General features: G+C 42.7%; 1 protein-coding gene across 1 annotated transcript in view; it reads left to right on the top strand.

The window, feature by feature from the left end:
- LOC139407289 (kelch-like protein 29) overlaps positions 1 to 26,548 on the top strand; it is a 381,932-nt gene that overhangs the window by 5,442 nt on the left and 349,942 nt on the right. Inside the window, exon 2 of the mRNA XM_071150934.1 lies at positions 25,378 to 25,446. Within this exon, the coding sequence (XP_071007035.1) occupies positions 25,417 to 25,446 (30 nt within the window). The 5' untranslated portion in view covers positions 25,378 to 25,416. The remainder of the gene's footprint in view (positions 1 to 25,377; positions 25,447 to 26,548) is intronic.

Raw genomic sequence — 26,548 nt, 5'->3', positions numbered from 1 at the left:
CTCCACATGAACAGTGAAGCTCCACTTGTCATCAACCCACACACCCATATATTTGTACACTTTGACTTGCTCTATAGTATGTCCATCCAATGTAGCAATGACATGATTAGTAACCGGTCTGGCATTTGAAAATGCCATGCATTTTGTTTTACCTGAATTCAGAACCAACTTCATACAGATTCTGTTGTATGATATTAAATGCTCTTTTGGGTATTTTAAAAGCTAAAGATGTGTATCTATTTTAGTTCCAAGTATACAACAATTAATCATTTGAAACGAACATATGTTCAAGGGATATATTTACAACAATGAACACCTTGTGAAACCTTGCAATATTTAAGATTCCTTTATTAAACTTTTATATTTTTTTGGTACAGGTGTCAATTTATTTTTGCTGTTTTTCTTTGTACTCACATGGCAATCAGACTAAAATACAGAATTATGGTGGAATAGAGAAGTGGGTGGGAGTAATGTTAAAGGGAACAGGGTAGGCAAAAGACAAGCAATTACATCTTAATCAGGTATATAAATATACAGTTATTGAATTATTTAAGTTTAAATATTTGATTAGACATGCAATGATGTTAAAGGCAGACAGAAAAAGGATACCGGTCTCATTTTTTATGTCAGTGGGGTTGATGACTGAGTTAAGGGACAGTACCTGGAAAAGATGAGGTGAGTTGTGAGAAACTCTGGGGTGGCGTTATGACCACTGAGAGGCATACACCTTAACAGTACCTACCTGGCAGTGGAGGTTACTTAACGTGACCCAGTAGTCAATCTCAAGGCTAACCATGTGAAGAAACCCCTGTGCCAGTGTGGGTACTGCTGACAGCATGGTGATGCCCACCATGAGGAGGCCTTCCACTCCTGGATGCTACACCTGTAAATGAGCTTGCACATGATCATTTGTAAGATTGTCTAACCAGAAGTGTGACAGAGGTAGCTGGCCTTACCCAGCCCTGTTGGACACTAGTGACGAGAACCTCAGCAGTGTCCAGTGCCTGGACTTACCTGTCCCTGTTAGTCTGACACACGCTACCTGTGAGAGAATGGATTAGTGGACACCTGCTCTGCGAACATCTCATTCCAAAATCATGGGTATTAACTTCTAATGGGCAGAATTATCAATATTTAACTTTCATAAAATCAGAAGTGTAATACATAAAAATAAAGCTTAACTTCTTAATCCAGCCGCTGTGTCAGATTTCAAAAAGGCTTTATGGCGAAAGCACACCTTGCAATTACCTGAAGACAGCGCCCCGCAAACAAGACCATGAAAAACATGTTTCAGCCAGGCAGGTGCGACACAAAAGTCAGAAATGGAGATGTAACTGGGACCTTTTGGAGTGACAACAGAAGATGATCAAAGGTAAGGCATTTTTTACATCACAAATGGTCCTTTTGTTCGATAATGTCCTTTTATATCCATAACTCAATTTAGCTGGTGCGTTTCAGTCAATAATCCACCCAGTTTCCCTCCATCGAAATGCATACAGAATGAATCCCAAACGTTACTAATAAACAAGTCAAACAACGTTTATAATCAAACCTTAGGTACCCTAATACGTAAATAAACGATCACATTTAAGGCGGAGAATCGTTAGTCTTTACTGGAGAAAAATACCAAAGAACGCGCTCTCATTCATGCGCTTATAATAGTGACAGCCATTGAAAATAGTGGTAGGCAGAATTTTTTTCTTCTAAAAATAAACAAACTGGGATCTTTTGTCCTCAGGGTTTTTCCTGCCATATCAGTTCTGTTATAATCACATACATTATTTTAACAGTTTTAGAATCTTTAGAGTTTTATATCCAAATCTACCATATGCATATCCTAGTTTCTGGGCCTGAGTAACAGGCAGTTTACTTTGGGCACCTTTTCATCCGGATGTGAAAATACTGCCCCCTACCCAAGAGGTTAGTGTTGAGTTGGTCCTCCTGTTGCTGCTATAACAGCCTCCACTCTCCTGGGAAGGCTTTCCACTAGATGTTAGAACATTCCTGTAGGGACTTGGGGTTTAGGTCAGGGCTTTGTGCAGGCCAGTCAATTTCTTTCATACAGATCTCAACCAACCATTTCTGTATGGACCTCACTTTGTCCATGGGGGCATTGTCATGCTGAAACAGGAAAGGGCCCTCCCCAAATTGTTGTCACAAAGTTAGAAACAACCATCTAGAATGTCATTGTATGCTGTGGCATTAAGATTTCCCTTAACTGGAACTAAGGGGCCTAGCCTAAACCATGAAAACAGCCCCAGACCATTATTCATCCACCAAACTTTACAGTTGGTGCTATGCATTGGCGCAGGTAACGTTTTCGTGGCATTGGCCAAACACAGATTAGTCTGTCGGACTGCCAGATGGTGAAGCGTGATTCCTCACTCCAGAGAACGCATTTCCACTGCTCCAGAGTCCAATGGCGGCGAGCTTTACAGTATTCCAACAAGATGAGTAGGCCTAACGAACAGCAAAAGCACTAGCCTATGTCAATCTACTATCCTGCATAGTACAAAAGTTGACCTATTCTGTGCGAGAAATAAATATTCCAAACATAGTCTGGGATAGTTGTGGGATGTGATAGATCCTAAATTAATAAAACCACTAGCATAAACTTTTTAAGCAATGAGCCTGACACAACACATGAGAACGTTTAGCTTAAAATGTTGATGACAAACTATTAGGCTATTTCTTCACATTATAAGCACAGCAATGTGCACACTGTAGTAGGCTATAAGCAGGAATGTTCCATTAGCAGGAAAACACCATTCTCAAAAGTGACCACACATGCGATTTGTATGTAATGCTTTTATTATGAAGGTGCATTTTAATGGTGAAAAATTCTTCCCCAAACTTGAAACTCAAGCGCTGCATATGTATGCCAGTTAGGCTCTACACCGGTTGTAAAGCGGATTAATGTGGTTAATTTTAAGAAGTTATTTGGACACTTTAGTTGTGATACAAACCTTATCAAAACCTATAGGCTAGGCTACATGAGGTGTGCGACTATAATTTGAGAAAGTTGCACAAAAAAGCATGCGCTGTTTGATGCCTAGCTTAAGGCATTCACAAGTGATAAGCTAATATTGCCACCCATCACACTATTCTTGATTTAATCTGGTCTTTACATATACTAAATAATATCTGTGATAATTGAGTTATTTTAAATGGACCATTATTATGCGCCTGTCTCAACAGGGGCAACGGGAAAAATACATAAATGGCGAATGAAGGATTCTTTTTTCGTGGGTCATTTTCACGCCAGCCATGTTTTAAATAGAAGTAATGTGCTTAATATTAGGAATATTAGTTCCAATAACCCTTTTTAATGGGTTACAGAAGGGAATTTGGAGCTAAGCACATTCTCTTCCTTTACTGACCTTAATGATCATTGCCTCCACCCACTTGGTAACGTGATCGGTCGCCGTCAGATGCCAGCTTTTGCCATTCCTGAATATTGTGAAGGGTCCGATGAGGTCCACCCCTAACATATTAAAGTGTTAGAGAAGATTACTTCATTCTTACCCGTATCCGGTTGTGATTGGGAGTCCCATAGCGCGGTGCACAATTGGCCCAGCGTCGTCCAGGTTTGGTCGGGGTAGGCCGTCACTGTAAATAAGAATTTAACTGATTTGCTTAGTTTTTATTTTTTACATACCCTGAATTTCTAGCGTTGGCTAAATAAAACTGTCTGGCTAGCTAGCTAGCTAGCTGACTAGGCAGCCTGAGGTTAATAAGTACAGTAGAAAGCAATGTTAATCTAAAAACATCTTATTTATTCATGTATAACAATATTTTCTTATATAGACAACTATATGGTAAAGAAGTGTTCTTCTTCCAGTCTTTTCGTTCTTCTGAAGCACTGGGTAGTCAGTCAAACACCGTCCTTGGAGAGCGATCGTGAGGTAATATTTTCGTGCAGACTGAGCGCTTATGATGTGAACTAGAACTGCCCAAGTCTTCCGTGACCACTACGAGGTAATAATAGAGCTAAGAAACCAGCATAGCAATGGATGCTTTAGTTCATTACTTAGGCAGGTCAGAATTTTGCAAGTTCTAGCAACAGCCGTAGTATCAACGGAAGCTAGAACTCATCGAATCCCATTGTGACGCAGTGGGAGGGGACAATTATTTTTTTTTTTGGCAGGGTGAGTATTTGGCACGACAGGCCCTAAAAAAAAAATCTGCATTGTGAACGGAATCACGGAATTCAGACATTAAAACAGAATTCAACAATTATTCAGAAATTTATTGAACTTAGTATGAAGTCAACTAAATGTATTAAACGAATTAGAAAATCCATTAATTTGCCAAAGATTATCATAAAACATGAACAAATCTGTGATTCGTATTTTCCTTCTACTTTCTGAAAAGGTAAGGGCACAGGAATACCCCCGTGTGTGTGCGCGTTCGTCTACCACTTTGTGTAGCCGATAGCGATGATGCTAATGTCAACCATCTTCTGAAAGATAGAAAGGTTCTCAATTACTAAATTACAGTTCATATAAGGAAATCAATCAATTGAAATGAATTCATTAGGCCCTAATCTATGGATTTCACATGATTGGGCAGGGGTGCAGCCATGTGTGACAATCAGAATGAGTTTTTATCCACAAAAGGGCTTTTATTACAGACAGAAATACTCCTCAGTTTCATCAGCCGTCCTGGTGGCTGGTCTCCGATGATTCCGCAAGTGAAGAAGCCGGATGCGGAGGTCCTGGGCTGGCATGCTTACACTTCGTCTGCAGTTGCAATTCTCTAAAATGACTTCGGAGGCGGCTTTTATAGTAGAGAAATTAACATTAAATTCCCTAGCAACAGCTCTGGTGGACATTCCTGCAGTCAGCATGCCAATTGCATGCTCCCACAAAACTTGAAACATCTGTGGTGTTGTGTAACAAAACTGCACATCTTAGAGTGGCCTTTTATTGTCTCCAGCTAGAGGTGCACCTGTGTAATGATCATGCTGTTTAATCAGCTTCATGATATGCCACACCTGTCAGGTGGATGGATTATCTTCTCAAAGGATAAATGCTCACTGACAGGGATGTAAACACATTTCTGCACAAAATTCGTGAGAAATATGCTTTTTGTGCGAATGGAACATTTCTAGAATATTTTATTTCAGCTCATGAAACATGGGACCAACACTTTACATGTAGTGTTTGTATTTTTTTGTTGTTTAGTATACATAGTAACCTATGCCTACCTGGCAGAATTTATATCATGATTATTTTCATCAATCCAGTCTTTTTTGTAAAATCTGCAGTCACATGAGCACTCCAGGAATATTGCTAACCAAACGGTCTCTGGCTGGTGCACAGTTGAATTAAAGGGTAACGACAACCAAAAATCTAAATGTCTTAGGTTTTCCCAGACCCCAAATTTGGTCTCCTGATGTGGTTTAAGCATTGTGGACTTGGAACAATCAAATAATTTTTGCTGTTTCAAAAACCTTACTGGTAAAGATAAAATGGAGAAAACAGATTATGGATAGAGGATACTGTGTAAGACCTATGTCGATTGTCAAAGAGGAAAGTGACACAGAAGGTTGGTAGTATTGTTTTGCCTGTGTCTTAACTCACTAGCTCTCTAGGTACAGGGAGAACATTTGGAGAAGGATTAGGCTACTCTCATTTCTTGATTGTATTTAAAAATTAAAATAAAAAAAAATCTCAATTTATTGGTTATTAGTGAGTGGAAGAAATAGCAGGAATGGAATAATCCCTCTCCCGGACAGAAGCCGGATCCCCTCTGTCTTTTTAAAAATGTATTTATATTACTCCTCTTGTCTTTGCCCTTGGAGTCCAGTAGCAATGCCAGGCTTAGACCGTACAAGGTTTTAAAAACCAAGAGCATGCTACTGCTGTACCAACAGTCAGATAAACACGTTGGGGAAACTGACTTTATATGGCTGCCAGTGCAAACAAGAGAGTACGGCGAGGCGTTAGAGCAAAAGGCCAAATGGGACTTCAATCTTTATCTCTCTCTCGCTCTGAATGTTTTTATCCCAAGACCTCTCCTTCAGCCCTCAACACCGCTCATTCAGCTATGGTGATATTCGCTGTGGATGAGTATGCAGAATATTTAACTAGCAATGGAGGCTATTGTGAAGGGTAATATACTTGCTAATGTAGATGGGGGCGAAAGGCCACAAGCTAGCTGCGTGGTTTCGCAAGCCTCTTTAGAAACCAGTGAACCATGAAAGGCAGTCTCTTCAGCTGCCCTCTCTCGCACAGGAGCTCCGGGGGGTTATGGCACTGGTATCATAACTCTAAAAGTCTGCGGTTTGACTACAGAGACTAGAATGGTCTCAGTGACACAACCCTGAATGCCCAACAACCACAGACTGCGTCAGGGGCACTATCTCTGCTGCAAGGATGCAGCCAATGTGTTTTATGTACATAAAATAGCCTACCTCCAATTTTATCAAAACAAAGAAGAAGAAAAAAGCATCCCTTACGTGAATTTAAATGCCTTGATCTTTAGGAAGGTGTAAGCAATAATAATAGTTCTGTATATTGTTTTGACACTAACTCCACTGTATTAAGCGCATACCATTTAGATTTTGGGGGGATTCAGGATTTGTTAGGCTACATTTAGAGGGTTTACATTCTTGTGCAGCTAAATCAGCCCATCAGTTTCCAATTATATGCAGTGGCAGAGGAAATCTGATGTACAGTACCCTCCAAGTATTGAGACCCCTTGACTTTTTTACACATTGTTACGTTACAGCCTTATTCTAAAATTTATAAAAGTTCTACACACCCCATCTACACACCCCATAATAAAGCAAAAACAGGTTTAGACATTATTGCAAATGTATTTAAAAAAACACAAACTGATCACGGTTACATAAGTATTCAGACCATTTACGCAGTACTTTATTGAAGCACCTTTGTCAGTGATTACAAGCTTGGCTTGAAATTGAGCTTAGATGTATCCTGTTTTCATTGATCATCCTTGAGCTTTTTCTTGGAGAACACCTTTGGTAAATTCAATTGACTGAACATGATATGGAAAGGCACCCACCTGTCTATATAAGGTCCCACAGTTAACAGTACATGTCAGAGCAAAAATCAAGCCATGAGGTCGAAGGAATTGTCCGTAGAGTCACGAGTCAGGATAGTGTTGAGGCACAGATCTGGGGAAGTGTTCCAAAAAATGACTGCAGCATTGAAGATCCCCAAGAACACAGTCACCTCCGTCATTCTTAAGTGGATGAAGTTTGGAACCACCAATACTCTTCCTAGAGCTGGCCGCCCGGCCAAACTGAGCTATCAGGGGAGAAGGGTCTTGGTCAGGGAGGAGACCAAGAAGCCGATGGTCACGCTGACAGAACTCCAGAGTTCCTCTGTGGCGATGGGAGAACCTTTCAGAAGGACAACCATCTCTGCAGCACTCCACTAATCAGGCCTTTTATGGTAGTGTCCAGACGGAATCCACTCCAAGGTAAAATGCACATGACAGCCCGCTTGGAGTTTGCCAAAAGACTCTCAGACCATGAGAAACAAGTTTCTCTGGTCTGATGAAACCAAGATTGAATTATTTGGCCTGAATGCCAAGCATTACGTCTGGAGGAAACCTAGCACCATCCCTACGATGAAGCATGGTGGGGGCACACAGCCAAGACTATGCAGGAGTGGCTTCAGGACAAGTCTCTGAATGTCCTTGAGGGGCCCAGCCAGAGCCCGGACTTGAACTTGATCGAACATCTCTGGAGAGACCTGAAAATAGCTGTGCAACAACACTCCCCATCCAACTTGACAGAGCTTGAGAGGATCTGCAGAGAAGAATGGGAGAAACTCCCAAAATACAGTTCTGCCAAGCTTGTAGCGTCATACCCAGGAAGACTCAAGTCTGTAATTGCTGCCAAAGGTGCTTCAACAAAGTACTGAGTAAAGGGTCTGAATACTTATCTAAATGTGATATTTCAGATTTAAAAAATATATATATATAAATTAGCAATATTTTTTTTTGTTTTGTCATTATGGGGTGTTCTGTGCAGATGTATTTATTTTTAATCAATTTTAGAATAAGGCTTTAACGTAACAATGTGGAAAAATTAAGGGGTCTGAATACTTCCCGAGAGCACTGTCGATTTGATGAATGGATTATTAGAGGGACAATAGAGCTGAGTACCAAGCCATTAGTGAATTGCCATTAGCAAGTTTGGTAGGCTACTAATGACCAGCTGCAATGGTCAAATGTAATATGACTGCGGTCAAGACTAGTGACTGGTGGTGTGGTGGTAATGGCGGTCACCCTAACAGCCCTACTTCAGACGACGGCAATTTAACGTTTTAACCTTTATTCATTTACAATTTTTATAATTACTACCACAAAGATGACCCGCTGGTCCACCCACCATCAAATGTCAACTTAATGGTCATGTGCAATGTTCCCTCACATTTTTTGTGCCACTGAGCAAATTCCAGGTCGGCTGTCCCCATAGGAGTACCGTTTTTGGTTCCAGGGAGAACCATTTTTGCTTTCAGGTCGAACCCTTTTGAGTTTTATGTAGAACGCTCTGTGGAACAGGTTCTACCTGGAACCAAAAAGGGTTCTTCAAAGGGTTATCCTATGGGGACAGCCAAATAACAATTTTGGGTTCAAGATGGCACATTTTTTTCTATGAGTGTATGGTGGGGTATGTGAAATAAGTCAACTTTGAGCACCTTTATCTCTTGAATGTTTTGACATTCAGGTCTAAAAAAACATGTTCTGAGCACTTCGGGCAAATATGTATGGAAGGTTTTGTCTAAATCAAAAGGGGTGCTGTCAAAAAGTGATTCAAATGGATTTACCCTTGGCAGCTGATGGCCTGGAATTGATTTAGCCTATTTTCTGTAATCTATGATTTATATGATGGGAACAATGCAATGGATGCTAAGTGAAACAGCTTATTTTCATCCATATAGGCTCCAGCCAGCCTGTAGATATTTTTAGCTCTGCCTTGGTGTATTCCATTGAGCAGGCATTGTTACTTTGGGCTTTTTCAGATAGTTGTCATGGGTTATTTGGTATCCCCTCCAGAAGCTAGCTCCAATGTTACCCTTCCCCTCCCCTCAATATGCTTTGGCTTCATTAGCCTCTAAACTAGCAGGCTGGCAACCTGGGTGTCAGGGCCAAGTGCTACACTGATTAGACTATCAACCAATCGCAAACCAACCCCTGGGTTTTTACCCCTAGCCTCTTCACTTCATGTGGATTTGAAAAATATAAGAATTCGAACATTAAGTAAATGTCTCAGAATAGAATAAACATTTTAGCATAAGTATAGTACAGGAAGGTACACTATTTACATGTGTATTGGGGATGGGGGGGGGGGGCAGTGTATAAACTGAGCAGTATTACAAGAGTCTGGTAGCAGCAGTTCTCATGTGTGTCATGAATTTGGAAGTATTCAGACTACATTTTGTTACATTAGCCTTTTTCTCATCAATCTACACACAATACCCCATAATGACAAAGCAAAAAAACAAAAAGAACTGATCACATTTACATAAGTATTCAGACCCTTGACTCAGTACTTTGTTGAAGCACCTTTGGTAACTATTACAGCCTCAAATCTTCTTGGGTATGACACTACAAGCATGGCATTGTTGGTTAAAGGCTTGTAAGTAAGTATTGTGCTGTAAGTACCGTTGTACTCTGCGCATGTGACAGATACCATTTGATATTCGGGAGTTTCTCCAATTCTACTCTGCAGACCCTCAAGCTCTCAGGTTGGATGGGGTCGGCCTCCCAGGTGGCACAGTGGTCTAAGGCACTGCATCACAGTGATTGCTGTGCCACTAGAGATTCTGGGTTTGAGTCCAGGCTCTGTTGCAGCTGGCCATGACCGGGAGTCCCATAGGGCAGCGCACAATTGGCCCAGCGTCGTCCGGATTAAGTGATGGTTTGGCCGGCGGGGATGTCCTTATCCCATCGACCAGGTTCGGTGTTTCCTCCGACTCATTGGTGTGGCTGGCTTCCGGGTTAAGTGGGCGTTGTGTCAAGGAGCAGTGCGGCTTGGTTGGGTTGTGTTTCAGAGGACGCACGGATCTCGACTTTCGCCTCTCCCGAGTCTGTATGGGAGTTTCAGCGATGAGATTAACTACTAATAAGATACCATGAAAAAGGGGTAAAACAAAGTTGGATTTGAGTGCGTCGCTGCCCAGCTATTTTCAGGTATTTCCAGAGATGTTCGATTGGGTTCAAGTCCGGGCTCTGGCTGGGCCGCTCAACCACATTCAGAGACTTGTCCCAAAGCCACTCCTGTCTTGTCTTGGCTGTGTGCTAAAGGTCGTTGTCCTATTGGAAGATAACTTTGTCTGATGTCCTGAGCGCTCTGGAGCAGGTTTTCAAGGATCTCTCTGTACTTTGCTTCGTTCATCTGTGTCGATCCAGACTAGTCTTCCAGTCCCTGCCTCTGAAAAACATACCCACAGAGAATCTTGTTTCTCATGGTCTGAGAGTTCTTTAGGTGCCTTTTGGCAAACTCTAAGCAGGCTGTCATGTGCCTTTTTACTGAGGAGTGGTTTCCATTTGGCTACCATAAAGACCTGATTCCTGGAGTGCTGCAGAGATGGTTGTCCTTCTGGAAGTTTCTTTTATCACCACAGAAAAACTCTGGCGCTATGTCAGTGACCATCGGCTTCTTGGTCTCTTCCCTGACCAAGGCCCTTCTCCCCCAATTGCTCAGTTTGTGCCTCACCTAATCATGTCTCTGAGCTCTACGGACATTTTCTTCAACATCTTGGCTTGGTTTTTGCTCTGACATGCACTGTCAACTGGGGGACCTTTTATATAGACAGGTGTGTGTGACTTTCCAAATCATGTCCAATCAATTCAATTTACCACAGGTGGACTCCAAGTTGTAGAAACATCTCAAGGATGATCAATGGAAAGAGATGCATCTGAGCTCAATTTTGAGTCTCATGGCAAAGGTTCTGAATACTTATGTAAATAAGGTATCTGTTTTTATTTGTAATACATTTGCAAAATTTCTAAACCTGTTTTCACTTTGTCATTATGGGGTATTGTGTGTAGATTTGACGATTTTTTTAACATTTGTATTAAATCAATTTTAGATCAACGTTGTAACGTAACAATGTGGAAAAAGTCAAGGGGTCGGAATACTTTCCGAATGCATTGTGTGGGTGTGTGCTAAGATGAGGAGAATCAGAGGAGACTAAAGCTTGTGGTTGTGGTGTGAGGTCCTTGATGCTGTGTGTTTTCCTCAGTCACCGTTTTGAGTAATGTCCCGGATGGGTGGGAGCATTGTCCCAGTGACATACTGGGACGTCTTCACCACCCGCTGGAGGGCCTTGCAATCGTGGACGGAGCATTTCCCGTACCAGGCTGTGATGCATTTGGTCAGGACACTCGACGGTGCAGTGGTAGTATTTGGATAGGACCCAGGCGGCATGCTGAATTTCTTCAGCCTCCTTAGGAAGTAGAGACGCTGTTGCACCCTCTTAACGAGTGGTGGCGTTGGTCCACGACAAGTACAAACCATTCTATTCAGTTACATCCACACATGGTATGACAACCATAGTCAAAGTTTAAAGCACTATAGGCCTACAGATCACATATAGATCTGGGCCCAGGCTAAAGCACTTATAGATCTGGGTCCAGGCTAAATCAAATCATCAAAATCAAATTGAAGTTTAGCCCAAAGACAAAGGTCACATGCTTCGTAAACAACAGGTGTAGACTACGGTGAAATGCTTACTTACTGGCCCTTTTGGTTTGGAACTGGGCCTTTTGTAAGAACCCCCTGCAAGCTGTGACCCTGCTTTGCGGTGAGCGGTCTCATCGGGGGGCAGGTTAAACTCGTTAGCTTCACATGATGACATGGCACACTAACTCCACACAGGAGAGAGAGAGCTGGTGTCCTGGGACACTGCCTGGTGGACATAAAAAAATCTCAAATCCTGGCTAGCTCGCCATCCTTTGTTTATTAATAAAGACTCCCATTAAAGCCACAGTCTAAGATGTCCAGTGACTCAAACTAATACATGGTACTCCTTGGCGTTTGAGGAATTTGACTTATACATTTAGTAGAACTGTCTTACCTTATTGTAGGAATCAAGATATTTGCATGTAAAAAATTATTGGTGTTGGCTCCATTGTAAAATAAAAATACAAAAGAATGTTGATGACCCACTCTTTGAGGGTCTTTCAGAGTGTGGCTTTCAACTCTATCTTGTTGTCTTTATTTATGTTAGCCTGTGACTGCAACTATACTGTTCCCCTGGTGTCTATCTCCTTTATAGACCACACTGTCTCTTTTTAATAAGGTGTGTTTTATTAGGTTGTCGCTGCTTTGGAATAAACATTGTCCATAATGACATATTCAAATCTATTCCTGAGTAATGTGTGCTCTGTATGCGTTTTAAGAGAAGGAAGATGTTTGAGAGGAGAGAGAATACTGGCTGGACCTTAAGAGGGGTACAGCAGTGTTATGTAATAATTTATCTAAAATTGAATAATTGAATGTGCCTTCAGGAGGTGCTTGGTGGGAGCTGTGTGTGAGCGAGTGAGAGAGAGAGGCCTAGCGAATCAGTCTTGAGGTGGAGGGGTCATTCTCATGCCAGCCTCCTTTACTCCTTCCTGCAGGCAGACTTAACCTGATATTACCCAGGCCGCCACCATCACACATCCTTTACCAGTCACCGGAACAAGTCACAAACTCATTTCAATCCAAAATCCACTACCCAGGCCCATGAATTGGCCATCCATGAATTGACAATATCATGGCCTATTTGTGGGATCACAGCAGTCCAACTTGACCTAATAGAAGAATAGTTGATTAGTTTAGTAGGACAGACAGTTGGGTTAAATGGTCCACAGAAACAGGATGTCATGAGTAAATGTTTTACTTTTTGCTGCTGTTTCGGATACTAGACTAACTGGATCCGTCATATCATTGCTTAGGGGAACTGCAAACTAGTCAAATATGATTTGTACCAATGAGGTGAGGGTAAGAGCAGGACAAATCAGATTAGGCTTGGGAGCATTGCGTAAACTATTTCAGTTTTGTGACTGACGTAAGCAATATGGGTATCATTGACTGCAATGTACTGTAGTAAACAGCAAATATAAGTATCCAACACCTGCTCTTGTTGCATGCCCACTTAGGTGTTACCATCTCTTCAGTTTTCAGGTAAGGACATCCCCTTTGTAGTAGTATAGTCTACAGTACTTTACTATTACTACACTGATGGAGAGGATGTCCTGGCCTCAATACTAGTAGTTGTTATTAATCCTAAGAAGGGACATTTTGTTTAGTGGACAGGTGAATAAGATAGCCTCCTCTTCAAACAGCCCTGCTCAGTCTCCCATGAAACTACAAACTCATCTCTATAGTTAAAGTATTTCCTAACTAGCTTATAGCTAATGGAAGTATACTGTACATAAGTGACTTGCAGCAATACCTTATTTCCATACTCATGCAGGGTAGGAGTGTAAAGGTGGCTCTTGAGTTAAGAGGATACATAAATCATGGGTCCACGGGGGGGGGGTGTGTGTGTGTGTGTGTGTGGTCTGAGTCCTTTAAATACTCTGTATATGCATTGTGTTTGTATTTTACGCCATGTACTTAGCAATGGAATCAAATTGGCCATTTACCATTTTCTAACACATCCAGCTGATGTTTTTCATTTGTGATTTACTTGCCGTGCGGTATGCTGCCAATGCTGAGTAGGCCACCTATCTAGTGAATGATGACGGTGTTCATTACTTGTTCTAATTAACATTAAGCATCTAGCAATGTATAGAAAAGTTGTTTACTGAAATGCTCAGGTGAGTGTCTCCATAGAAGCGGTGTGTTATTGATAAACTATGAACAGTGCAGTGGAGAAAGTGGTATGTTGCCACATTCATTTAAAATATGCAGCCGGAAGGCTGCACAATTATGAATGTGAAAATGGAACAAATGTCTATGGAATGAAAAAATATGATATTGGTGAAACAGTTGCACATTCCAAACACAGTTACTTCAGCATCCTTCACAGGCCACTGTGTACCATGGTGTAGTAGACAAAGAAATGGTCTAAAAGTCTCTATGGAACCTGTATGCCCTGTATGTATAACCCCTATTCACTTTCTTCAAAGGAAAACAAAATATTTCTGATTGTAGAACTGACCCCGGTTTTAATAGATTTTATTTGACTTTATTTAATAGAAAGCTTTGGCTATGATTAGCAGACATCTCATCTTGTCTCTGATGCCTGTGGCCCTTTGGTGTGTAACGCTATAGCCCTCTGAGGAAAACATTTCTATTTTCACAACATTAGTAGGGTATTCATTCCTCTCTCTGAACACATTCTTTGGTCTTTGTAATAGTAGCCTTTTGATATGACTAGAAAAATCCCTCTGCTGTCCCTAAGGCTGTTAGCCAAGAGCCATTTGGTTGACAAGTACAGAAGACTAATACGCAGCATTTAGTCTCTCTGTTATGTGTAGGAATCAAGATCAATGACACAATGTATTTGTGTTGTCAGAAAAAGAAAGCGCTTACAATTCTGTGTCCCCTCTGAATCTTCAGGTTCTCTGTTTGAATTTGAGTGCGAAGGCTTTGGGCCTAGAACTTTTTTGTAGAGTGATAACAGTTGAAACACTTAAATCAACCCCGGCAGCTTGTCTCAAATTGAGTCAGTGGCTGGCCAAGTTAGACCCACCATTTAATCATCTATCTCTCAAACCCTAATTGGTCTCTGGTGATTGAGAAATGCCATTAAAATGTATGTATTATGCCTGAAAGTCTGTTTCTCAGTCAGATAGTTATTTTAATCCATTGATCATTAAACTAGATGTATTTTTTTAATTGAACCTTTATTTAACTAGGCAAGTCCATTAAGAACAAATTCTTATTTACGGCCTACCCCGGCCAAACCCTAATGATGCCGGGCCAATTGTGTGCTGCCTATGAGACTCCCAATCACGGCCGGTTGTGATATAACCTGGAATCGAACCAGGGTCTAGTGACGCCTCTAGCACTGAGATGCAGCCTTAGGCCGCTGCGCCCCTCGGGAGCCTTAGGCCGCTGCGCCCCTCGGGAGCCTTAGGCCGCTGCGCCCCTCGGGAGCCATAGGCCGCTGCGCCCCGCGGGAGCCATAGGCCGCTGCGCCCCACGGGAGCCCAGTATTGCTTGAGTTCCTGTTGAGATCTTAGCAGTAATTGGTTACATGGCAGTTTTTTTATTTTTTATTTTTTGCTCTGCTGTTTTGAATTGAATGAAAGTGACTTGTGTAAAATAATGCTGGAGGACAATTTAACTTTTTTTTATTCTTTCATTTTATAGAGCAATGCGTCTTGTGTAGTTTAAGCATTTGTTAAATCAAAGATGAGCATGCATCTCAGTTAACACAGGCCTAAATTACATGTATGTCTCAAGGATGGTCTGTGATTTTATCCTAGTTTACAGATATATAAATCTGTGATTTTGTCTTTATTAATCTGACTTTTGTTTTCATACAGTGTCTGTCCCGTCTGTCTGTTAGTTAGACAGACACACAGGGGAACTAACAGACAGACACACAGTGTCTGTCTGTTAGTTAGTTCCTCTGTGTGTCTGTCTGTTAGTTCCTAGTTTTGGTCTGTCTGAACCCCCAGTTTTTATTGGCTGATCTGTCGATTCCTATCTAGCATAACCCTTAGAACCCTCCCCTTACATTGTGGACTTCAAAAGTGCCAACAGCACAAGTCATTTAAACAAGTCAAAGTATGTATTTTAGAAGTAGGTTTCACTAAACTTTATATGCCCGAACTCAATCAAATTGTGCTTCCCAAAAATAATATGATCAATGTGATGGAACACATATATTTTGATTTGCCATTTTCTTGAAGTCTCATCTATACAGCTGTGACATGCTCACTCACGCACTCTCCCACCTCGATTTTAACCACACCCCTATCAAGTCCCACTATAGTGGTACCAGGCTCTATGGGCCAGCAATTTAAGCCTGGGGATGAGGTTACTTATCCATTAAGGAAATGCTCATGTCTGCTTGGAGCAAAAGGAGGCTCTATGTAAATCTATAAGGAGAAGTCAATGAGGTAGTTGATGATCTTGTGAGGAGTAATGGAAAAACATCCCTAATTTCATGGCAAAGTGAACATCTTTCCTACGGGCTTTTTTTGGGTGCCTTTTTCTAATAAAATAATGCATGTAGAGGCAAAAAAGTGGCAGTAAATACCAATTTTACTATAGTTTTGCTGCTGCTTTTCTGTTTAGTTTTTAAAAAAGCATTGCAGCATTCAGCAAATGGTTATACTGTAAAATGTGCGAAGATAATACACTGAACAAAAATGTAAACCCAGCATGTAAAGTGTTAATCCCATGTTTCATGAAGTAAAAGATGTTCCATAAACACAACGCTTATTTCTCTCAAATGTTGTGCACAAATTTGTTTACATCCCTTTAAGTGAGCATTTTCCTTTGCCAAGATAATACATCCACCTAAAATGTGCAGTTTTGTCACACAACACAATGTGTGCAATTGGCAAACTGACTGCAGGAATGTCCACCAGAGCTGCTGCCACATAATCTGTTTCTCTCTACCATAAGCCACTTCCAACGTCGTTTTAGAGAATTTTGTAGTACATCCAACTGGCCTCAACCGCAGGCCACGTGTTTGGTTTGCTGATGTCAACGTTGTGATCACATTGCCCCGTGGAGGAAGTGGGGTTATGGTATGGGCAGGCATAAGCTATGGACAATGAACACAAATGCATTTTATCGATGGCAATTTGAATGTACAGAGATACCATGATGAGATCCTGATGCCCATTGTGATTAAAACAAATACAAAATCTTAAGGTATCTGTGACCAACTGATACGTATCTTTATTCCCAGTCATACTTATATTGTGTATATAATCTCAGCAAAAAAAGAAATGTCCCTTTTTCAGGACCCTGTCTTTCAAAGATAATTCGTAAATATCCAAATAACATCACAGATCTTCATTGTAAAGTGAAACACTGTTTCCCATGCTTGTTCAATGAACCATAAACAATTAATGAACATGCACCTGTGGAACGGCCGTTAAGACACTAACAGCTTCCAGACGGTAGGCAATTAAGGTCACAGTAATGAACACTTAGGACACTAAAGAGTCCTTTCTACTGACTCTGAAAAACACTAAAAGAAAGATGCCCATGGTCCCTGCTCATCTGTGTGAACGTGCCTTAGGCATGCTGCAAGGAGGCATGAGGGACTGCAGATGTGGCCAGGGCAATACATTGTGGTGTCTGTACTGTGAGACGCCTAAGACAGCTCTACAGGGAGACAGGACGGACAGCTGATCGCCCCCGCAGTGGCAGACCACGTGTAACAACACCTGCACAGGATCGGTACATCCGAACATCACACCTGCGGGACAGGTACAGGATGGCAACAACTGCCCGAGCTACACCGGGAATGCACAATCCCTTCATCAGTGCTCAGACTGTCCGCAATAGGCTGAGAGAGGCTGGATTAAGGGCTTGTAAGACCTGTTGTAAGGCAGGTCCTCACCAGACATCCCCGGCAACAGCGTCGCCTATGGGCACAAACCCACCGTCGCTGGACCAGACAGGACTGGAAAAAAGTGCTCTTCACTGACGAGTCGCGGTTTTGTCTCACCAGGGGTGATGGTCAGATTCACGTTTATGATCGAAGGAATGAGCGTTACACCGAGGCCTGTACTCTGGAGCGGGATATAGGTGGAGGGTCCGTCATAGTCTGGGGCGGTGCATCACAGCATCATCGGACTGAGCTTGTTGTCATTGCAGGCAATCTCAACACTGTGCATTACAAGGAAGACATCCTCCTCCCTAATGTGGTACCCTTCCTGCAGGCTCATCCTGACATGACCCTCCAGCATGACAATGCCACCAGCCATACTGCTCGTTCTGTGCATGATTTCCTGCAAGACAGGAATGTCAGTGTTCTGCCATGGCCAGCGAAGAACCCGGATCTCAATCCCATTGAGGGATCTGTTAGATGTGAGGGCTAGGGCCATTCCCCCCCCAGAAATGTCCGGGAACTTGCAGGTGCCTTGGTGGAAGAGTGGGGTAACATCTCACAGCAAGAACTGGAAAATCTGGTGCAGTCCATGAGGGGGAGATGCACTGCAGTACTTACTATCTGGTGTGGCCACCAGCTGCATTGACTGTCACTTTTGATTTTGACCCCCCCTTTGTTCAGGGACACATTCAATTTCAGTTAGTCACATGTCTGTGGAACTTGTTCAGTTTCTGTCTGTTGTTGAATCTTCATACAAATATTTACACATGTTAAGTTTTTTTGCTGAGTTATATTTTTGTTTAGTGTATATATGGGCACTTATGTTTAATAACTGATATGGGAAATATAGCAATATTATTAGCAAGATGAGGAATAGTGTAACTGGAATATATTCTATAATATTTCAAGTGATTAGGCACGATAAGCTTCATTTAATAAACATTTAATAACCTCATAATTAACATCAATCTCACTGAAATAATCATTTTCAAAATGGGCCTCACGAGTGGCGCTGTGGTCTAACGCTCGAGTCCAGGCTCTGTCGCAGCTGGCCTCGACCGGGAGACCCATGGGGCGGCGCACAATTGGCCCAGCATCGTCCAGGTTAGGGGGAGGGTTTAGTCAGCAGGGATGTCCTTGTCCCATCGCACACTAGAGACTCCTGTGGTGGGCTTGGCTCAGTGCATGCTGACGCGGTCGCCTGCTGTACGGCATTTCCTCCGACACATTGGTGCGGCTGGCTTCAGGGTTATGTGGGCATTGTGTCTAGAAGCAGTGCGGCCTGGCTTGGGTTGTGTTTCGGGGGACTCATGGCTCTCGACCTTCACCTCTCCCGAGTCCGTACAGGAGTTGCAGCGATGAGACAAGACTGTCACTACCAATTGGATACCACGAAATTGGGGAGAAAAAGGCCAACTACAAAAGAATTCTGAAATACCAGAAGCAATATATTCAAATCTATAGCCACTTTTTAAAATATTTCCTCAAGTAGAAATGTGCAAGATTTGAAATTCCTTTCAATCATCATAATGGAAATCAACCAGCCAGGGCTTTCTAAGGGGCAAAGAAACACGTGCAAATGTTTTGTTTCATTTTCTAGCACGTGTATGAGTAAAAGGCAACCTCTTGAGGAAAAATTCTATCGTTTCTCTGTTGAGATGGGGGTAATATCTTCTTATTTGCCAGATCTCCAACATCTTTAGCTTGGCTGATCCATAACCTCAAACACAGCTTTGTACAGCAGATGGAGGTGTGATGAAGACACAATGAGGTCCATGTGTTTAGACAAATGACCATTTTAGGTAGTGGGATTGTCCAATGTTTACTTACCATCAGTTAGCATTATTGAAGGCAAATATTAATAAGAACTAACTGTGCTTTAGGTTAAAGTATTACAAATAGCATTTCTTTCTGCTATGCTATTATATTTAACTTTTTGGGTTGGAGTGTGTGTTAGGGCTGGGAGTTGCCAGGGACCTCATGATTCTAATATGTATTGCTATTTGGGACTGATTTTTATTGCGAATCAATGTTCCAAACATATTGCTCACCATATGTCTGCTGCAGAGGGGCCGAGCCATTAGTTTTTTTGATCAGTCATGGAAATAAAAGGGCTGAAAATAAATAAATTTGCTCCCTATTTTTAAAAAGAGAACAAGCTATGAAGGAAAAATCCTGGCATTTTGGTGCAGATATAGCCAACTAGCGCAAAAATAATATTGCAGGCCTCCCAGGTGGCGCAGTGGTCTAGGGCACTGCATCGCAGCGCTAGCTGTGCCACCAGAGACTCTGGGTTTGCGCCCAGGCTCTGTTGTAACGATAAAAAAAATATATAGAGTGTATGAGTCTAGCCATAGAGAGCAACCCTGGTGTCCAACCATTACCAGCCCCCTGTCTCTCTGGGATGAATGACATCATGAACTCATAAGATCATATTGTGTTGGCTGTCAAACTCTGCCACCGGTGTTTACCAAACAGAACCTTCATGTTCGTTCCACAAGAGACATTTTGAAGTTACATCACCCATACAGAATGCTGGCTTTATCCGTGGATTAAAGGGATAGTTCACCAAAATAACATCGGTTTCTTTACCCTTTAAGCGGTCAATGGACAAGGTACACTATAAAAAATAAAAGTATGTGGACACCTTCAAATTAGTGGATTCAGCTATTTCAGCCACACCTGTTGCTGATGGTGTATAAAATTGAGCACACAGCCATGCGATCTCCATAGACAAACATTGGCAGTAGCATGGCCAGTACTGAAGAGCTATGTGACTTTCAGCACAGCACCGTCATAGAATGCCTCCTTTCCAACAAACCAGTTTGTCAAATTTCTGCCCTGCTAGAGCTGTCCCGGTCAACTAAGTGTTATTGTGAAGAGGAAACGCCTAGGAGCAAGAACGGCTCAGCCACAAAGTGGTAGGCCACACAAGCTCACAGAACGGAACTGCCGCTGAAGCACCTAGCGCATAATTGTCTGTCCTCAGTTGCAACACTCACTACTGAGTTCCAAACTGCCTCTGTAAGCAACTTCAGCACAATAACTGTCCGTCGGGAGCTTCATGAAATGGGTTTCCATGGCCGAGTAGCCGCACAAAAGCCTAAGATCACGATGCACAATGCCAAGCGTCGGCTGGAATTGTGTAAAGCTCGCCGCCATTGGAGCAATGGAAACTCGTTATTTGGCGTGATGAATCATGCTTCACCATCTGGCAGTCTGACAGACGAATCCGGTTTCTGCAGATGCCAGGAGAATGCGACCTGCCTGAATGCATAGTGCCAACTGTAAAGTTAGGTGGAGGAGGCTGTTTTTCATGGTTCGGGCTAGGCTCCTTAGTTCCAGTGAAGGGTAATCTTAACGCTACAGCATACAATGACATTCTAGAAGATTCTGTGCTTCCAACTTTGTGGCAACAGTTTGGGGAAAGCCATTTCCTGTTTCAGCATGACAATGCCCCAGTGCACAAAGCGAGGTCCATACAGAGATGGTTTGTCGATCGGTGTGGAAGAACTTGACTGGCCTGCACAGAGCCCTGACCTCAACCCCATCGAATACCTTTGGAATGAATTGGAACGCCAAATATGACCCAGGCCTAATCACCCAACATTAGTGCCCGACCTCACAAACTCTTGTGGCTGAATGGAAGCAAGTCCCTGCAGCAATGTTCCAACATCTAGTGGAAAGCCGTCCCAGAAGAGTGGAGGCTGTTATAGCTGCAAAGCGGGGACCAACTCCATATTAATGCTCATGATTCTGGAATGAGATGTTTGACGAGCAGGTGTACTTTTGGTCATGTAGTGTATGATGTCAAACCAGGCTTGGGTTTAGTTTCCCTGGCACTTCTCAAATGCTAACATTTTAGCATTTGTGGCACACATTCTATGCATGGCATGGTACCTAGATCTTTTTTTTTTTTTTGCACATAATGTCCAAATCATTCTAAAGTGTGGCTAAATAAAGTCACTTAGATGATTTGGACATGACCTAAGACATGATACCATTTCAACGGGAGGTTAGCATTTTGGTTAGCATTTTTGGGGGGGTATGATATGTATGCCTCAACTTTCTCACTGATCATTATTCACGATTCATTCAGGATTATCCCTAATCATGTTAGCATCCACATTAAGTCTTTAGAAACATTATATTCTTATTTCCAATAAAAGTGACTACAAAATGACACACTACATTATTTATATTGGGCACAAAATAATCGAACACAACCAAAACAAACAGAAAATGCATTCAACAAGTTTGTAGTCACAAGCTTGATGTAATCGTTGCGTGCTAGGAATATGGGACCAGATTCTAAACTTGACTACTTTAATACACACAGGTGAATTTGTCCCAATACTTTTGGTCCCCTAAAATGGGGGGACTACAAAAAAGGATGTCATTTCTAAACGGTTCACCCGATATGGAGGAAAATACCCTCAAATTAAACCTGACAGTCTGCACTTTAACCTCCAGTCATTCTATCATTTCAAGTACAGAGCCAAAACATTTGTCACTTTCTCTACTTTTGGAGCTTGCTTGTAGGTACTATGACTTGCATGGGATTTGTGATAAATGCTAAAACATCAGGTCCTTCAGTTCTAAATGCAACAGACTGTTTTGGGTGTAAATGTAATATTAATTGTTGGCGTTGGATGGTGTTCCGGTGAGTAACACCACTAACCTGTGTCGGTTGTTCCTGGTACTCCTTGGGATCATTCAATACCAGCCATGCTTCCACACTGACCTTATCTGTCTGGTCTAACATTGACCTCTAAATGTATGTACAGACACGTACCCAACCGTACACACATGCATGCCTCCGCGCGCACACGCTCGGTCAGTTTATCTCACACAGGTTTTAATTTGTCTGCACTGCACAATAAAGATTAGAATGTGTTTTTGATCGAATTTACTGCAAGATCCAATGGGTTTGCCGACCGCATTATCTACCAAGAGAATTCTCTTCGGTTATAATCACAGCCATGTATATAATCCCCCCCCACCTCAACGGCTCTGAAAGAACTTCACTGGACTCTAGGTAATCTGGAAACCATATATCCTGAGGCTGCATTTATTGTAGCTGGGGATTTTAACAAAGCTAGTCTGAAACAAGGCTCCCAAATTTTATCAGCATATCGAATGCGCGACTCTAGCTGGCAGCATTCTGGATCATTGTTACTCTAACTTCCGCGACACATACAAAGCCCTCCCCCGCCCAGCTTTCGGAATATCTGACCACGACTCCATTTTGTTGCTCCCAGCCTTATAGACAGAAACTAAAACAGAAAACGCCCATGCTCAGGTCCGTTCAACGCAGGGCCGACCAAGCGGATTCCACGCTTCAATATTGCTTCGATCATGTGGACTGGGATATGTTCTGGATAGCTTCAGACAACAGCATTGATGTGCATCTGTGAGTGAGTTTATTAGCAAGTGCATCGGTGATGTTGTACCCACGGTGACCATTAAAACCTTCCCTAACCAGAAACCGTGGATTGATGGCAGCATTCGGGCAAAACTGAAAGTGTGAACCACTGCTTTTAATCATGGCGAGGCGACCGGAAACATGACTGAATACAAACGGTGTAGCTATTCCCTCCAAGGCAATCAAACAAGCTAAGCGTCAGTATAGAGACAAAGTAGAGTCGCAATTCAACAGCTCAAACACGAGACATATGTTGCAGTCAAACACGGATTACAAAAAGAACCAGCCCCCGTCGCAGACACCGTCTTGCTCACAGACAAATTAAACAACTTTGCTCGCTTTGAGGACAATACAGTGCCACTGACACGGCCCGCAACCAAAACCTGTGGGCTCTCCTTCACCGTGGCCAACGTGAGTAAAACCATTTAAAATGTGTTAACCCAGCCTCCCGGGTGGCGCAGTGGTTAAGGGCGCTGTACTGCAGCGCCAACTGTGCCATCAGAGTCCTGGGTTCGCGCCCAGGCTCTGTCGTAACCGGCCGCGACCGGGAGGTCCGTGGGGCGACGCACAATTGGCCTAGCGTCGCCCGGGTTAGGGAGGGCTTGGTCGGTAGGGGTGTCCTTGTCTCATCGCGCACCAGCGACTCCTGTGGCGGGCTGGGCGCAGTGTACGCTAGCCAAGGTGGCCAGGTGCACGGTGTTTCCTCCGGCGCATTGGTGCTCCGGGTTGGATGTGCGCTGTGTTAAAGAAGCAGCGGCTTGGTTGGTTGTGTATCGGAGGACGCATGACTTTCAACCTTCGTCTCTCCCGAGCCCGTACGGGAGTTGTAGCGATGAGACAAGATAGTAGCTACTACAACAATTGGATACTACGAAATTGGGGAGAAAAAGGGGTAAAATTCAAAAAAATAAATAAAAGTGTTAACCCTCGCAAGGCTGCTGGCCCAGACAGCATCCCTCGTTTGATACCCTAGACCCACTCCAATTTGCCTACCGCCCCAATAGGTCCACAGATGATGCAATCACACTGCCCTAACCCATCTGGACAAGAGAAATACCTAATGTAATAATGCTGTTCATTGACTACAGCTCGGCATTTAACACCATAGTACAAACTCGCCATTAAGCTCGAGACCCTGAGTCTCAACCCCGCCCTGTACAACTGGGTCCTGGACTTTGACGGGCCACCCCCAGGTGGTGAGGGTAGGAAATAACAACATCTCCACCCCGCTGTTCCTAAACACTGGGGCCCCACAAGGGTGCGTTCTCAGCCTACTCCTGTACTCCCTGTTCACCCATGACTGTGTGGCCATGCACGTCGCCAACTAAATCATCAAGTTTGCAGACAACACTACAGTGGTAGGCTTGATTACCACCAACAACGACAAGATGGCCTACAGGGAGGAGGTGAGGGCCCTCGGAGTGTGGTGCCAGGAAAATAACCTCACACTCAACATCAACAAAGGAGTTGATCGTGGACTTCAGGAAACCGCAGAGTGAGTGGGAGAAGGTGGAAAGCTTCAAGTTCCTCGTCCTACACGTCACAAACTGAAATAGTCCACCCACACAGACAGCGTGGTGAAGACGGCGCAACACTGCCTCGTCAAGGTCATGAGCCCGAAGAAATGTGGCTTTCCACTGAATACTCTCAAACTTTTACAGATGCACAATCGAGAGCATCCTGTCGGGCTGTATCACCACCTGGTACGGCAACTGCTCCGCCCACAACCGTAAGGCTCTCCAGAGGGTAGTGAGGTCTGCACAACGCATCACCGGGGGCAAACTCCCTGCCCTCCAGGGCACCTAAAACACCCGATGTCACAGGAAGGCCAAAAAGATCATCAAGGACAACAACCACCCGAGCCACTGTCTGTTCACCCTGCTATTATCCAGAATGCGAGGTCAGTACAGGTGCATCAAAGCTGGGATCGAGAGACAGAAGCTGTTTTTCAATCTCAAGGCCAACATACTGACTCAAACTCTAGCCACTTTAATAATTGGATGTAATAAATATATCACTAGTCACTTTAAAACAATGCCACTTTATATAATGATTACATACCATACATTACTCATCTCATATGTATATACTGTACTCTATACCGTCTACTCCATCTTGCCTATGCCGCACGGCCATTGCTCATCCATATATTTATATGTACATATTCTTATTCATCCCTTTACGTGTGTGTGTGTGTGTGTGAGGTAGTTGTGAAATTGTTAGATATTACTGCACTGTCGGAACTAGAAGCACAAGCATTTCGCTACACTCGCATTTAACATCTGCTAACCATGCGTATGTGACCAATAAAATGTTATTTGATTTGTGAGTGAACTGTCTGATTTTTAAATAAACCTATTTTGGATAGATGGATGATGGGGGCATGAGACTGATGCTAATTGTCGGTGAGTGTATTTCCCTTTTCTCACCAATACTTTGATATTGTTTTCGCAGGTGTAGACGGGAATACTCAAAAGATCGAATTTGTCTGTGATGAGAATCGCCATCCACCAGAGACCTAAGGTATGGTAAGATATCAAATGCACCAATAAACAATTAATGATGTCAGGAGAAAAACAACCCACAAAGGCTGTATACCAAATAACTAGGAAATCTGTTGCCTAAACATCGGACTGTTACCATGGTTACCCCATGGATATTCAGTCTGAAAGAAGTCTGTCTAAAAAAAAGATGTAATGGTTTCTACAAGCCAGAATGTTAAATATTCATACATACTTTACCGGTTGTCCATGCGGTTGGTCCTTTTGACGGTGCTAGGTGAAAATGAGCTATCCACAGGAAAATGTTGTTTACCTGACTTTTTGCAGAGCCGGTAGGTTCTGCCGCATGTGTTTATTCTCCTGACGCATTGCACGTGATGCACAATATGTAAACAATAGCCGAATGTAACGAAAAGTGGTCGACCGACGCACATTTCCTCGCAATCGACTGGAAGTGATTGGGAAATTTGCCTGCCGATTGCGTGGGACAACGTTGTATTATGCTCGGCCATATTGTGCAAGTGTTTGTCGCTTGCGAAGCACTGATATACAGACCAGTATAATGAAGGTGTGGCTGATAACACTTCCCTGTGGATATTTTGTCCCAATTACCTCTGATGTAGGGACAAAATCAACAGTTGAAATTAAGTTTGTTCAACATTCTGACTGTTGGGGAATGCTGAGCCTACATGGTAGAGACCAGAGTAAGTGTTTCCCTCTTGGATTCTAAAAGAGGCTAGGTAATCTGATGCAGTCGAGTGTACCGTTTTCAAACAAACATGGAAATATCTATGATGATTTGTCAGAAAATGTCTCAGACTGATGGTAATTGCATAGTATAGCTCTATTTTGGTGTTTGAGGATTGTTAAATAAATGGATCCTTTTTTAAAATTATATTTGAGCCATTTGTGAGCTATTGAAGTTGAATTTTGAATGGTTAAAGTAATTGTTCAGGGTCAGATACAGCACTGGGTATTTGTCATTTTCAATGTATCTTCTGTATTGGAACAGCAAGAAGGAGCACAATGAGTTTTGCTCTAAATATTAGCTGTGAGTTTGGTCATTAGACTTAACACTAGAACCGCTGAAGCAGTTACAGTATTTTGACTGCTCATTAATAAAA

The sequence above is a fragment of the Oncorhynchus clarkii genome, chromosome 4, assembly GCF_045791955.1.
Source record: "Oncorhynchus clarkii lewisi isolate Uvic-CL-2024 chromosome 4, UVic_Ocla_1.0, whole genome shotgun sequence".
In the NCBI taxonomy this organism is placed as follows: Eukaryota; Metazoa; Chordata; class Actinopteri; order Salmoniformes; family Salmonidae; genus Oncorhynchus; species Oncorhynchus clarkii.
This window is presented reverse-complemented; position numbering and strand designations above follow the sequence as displayed.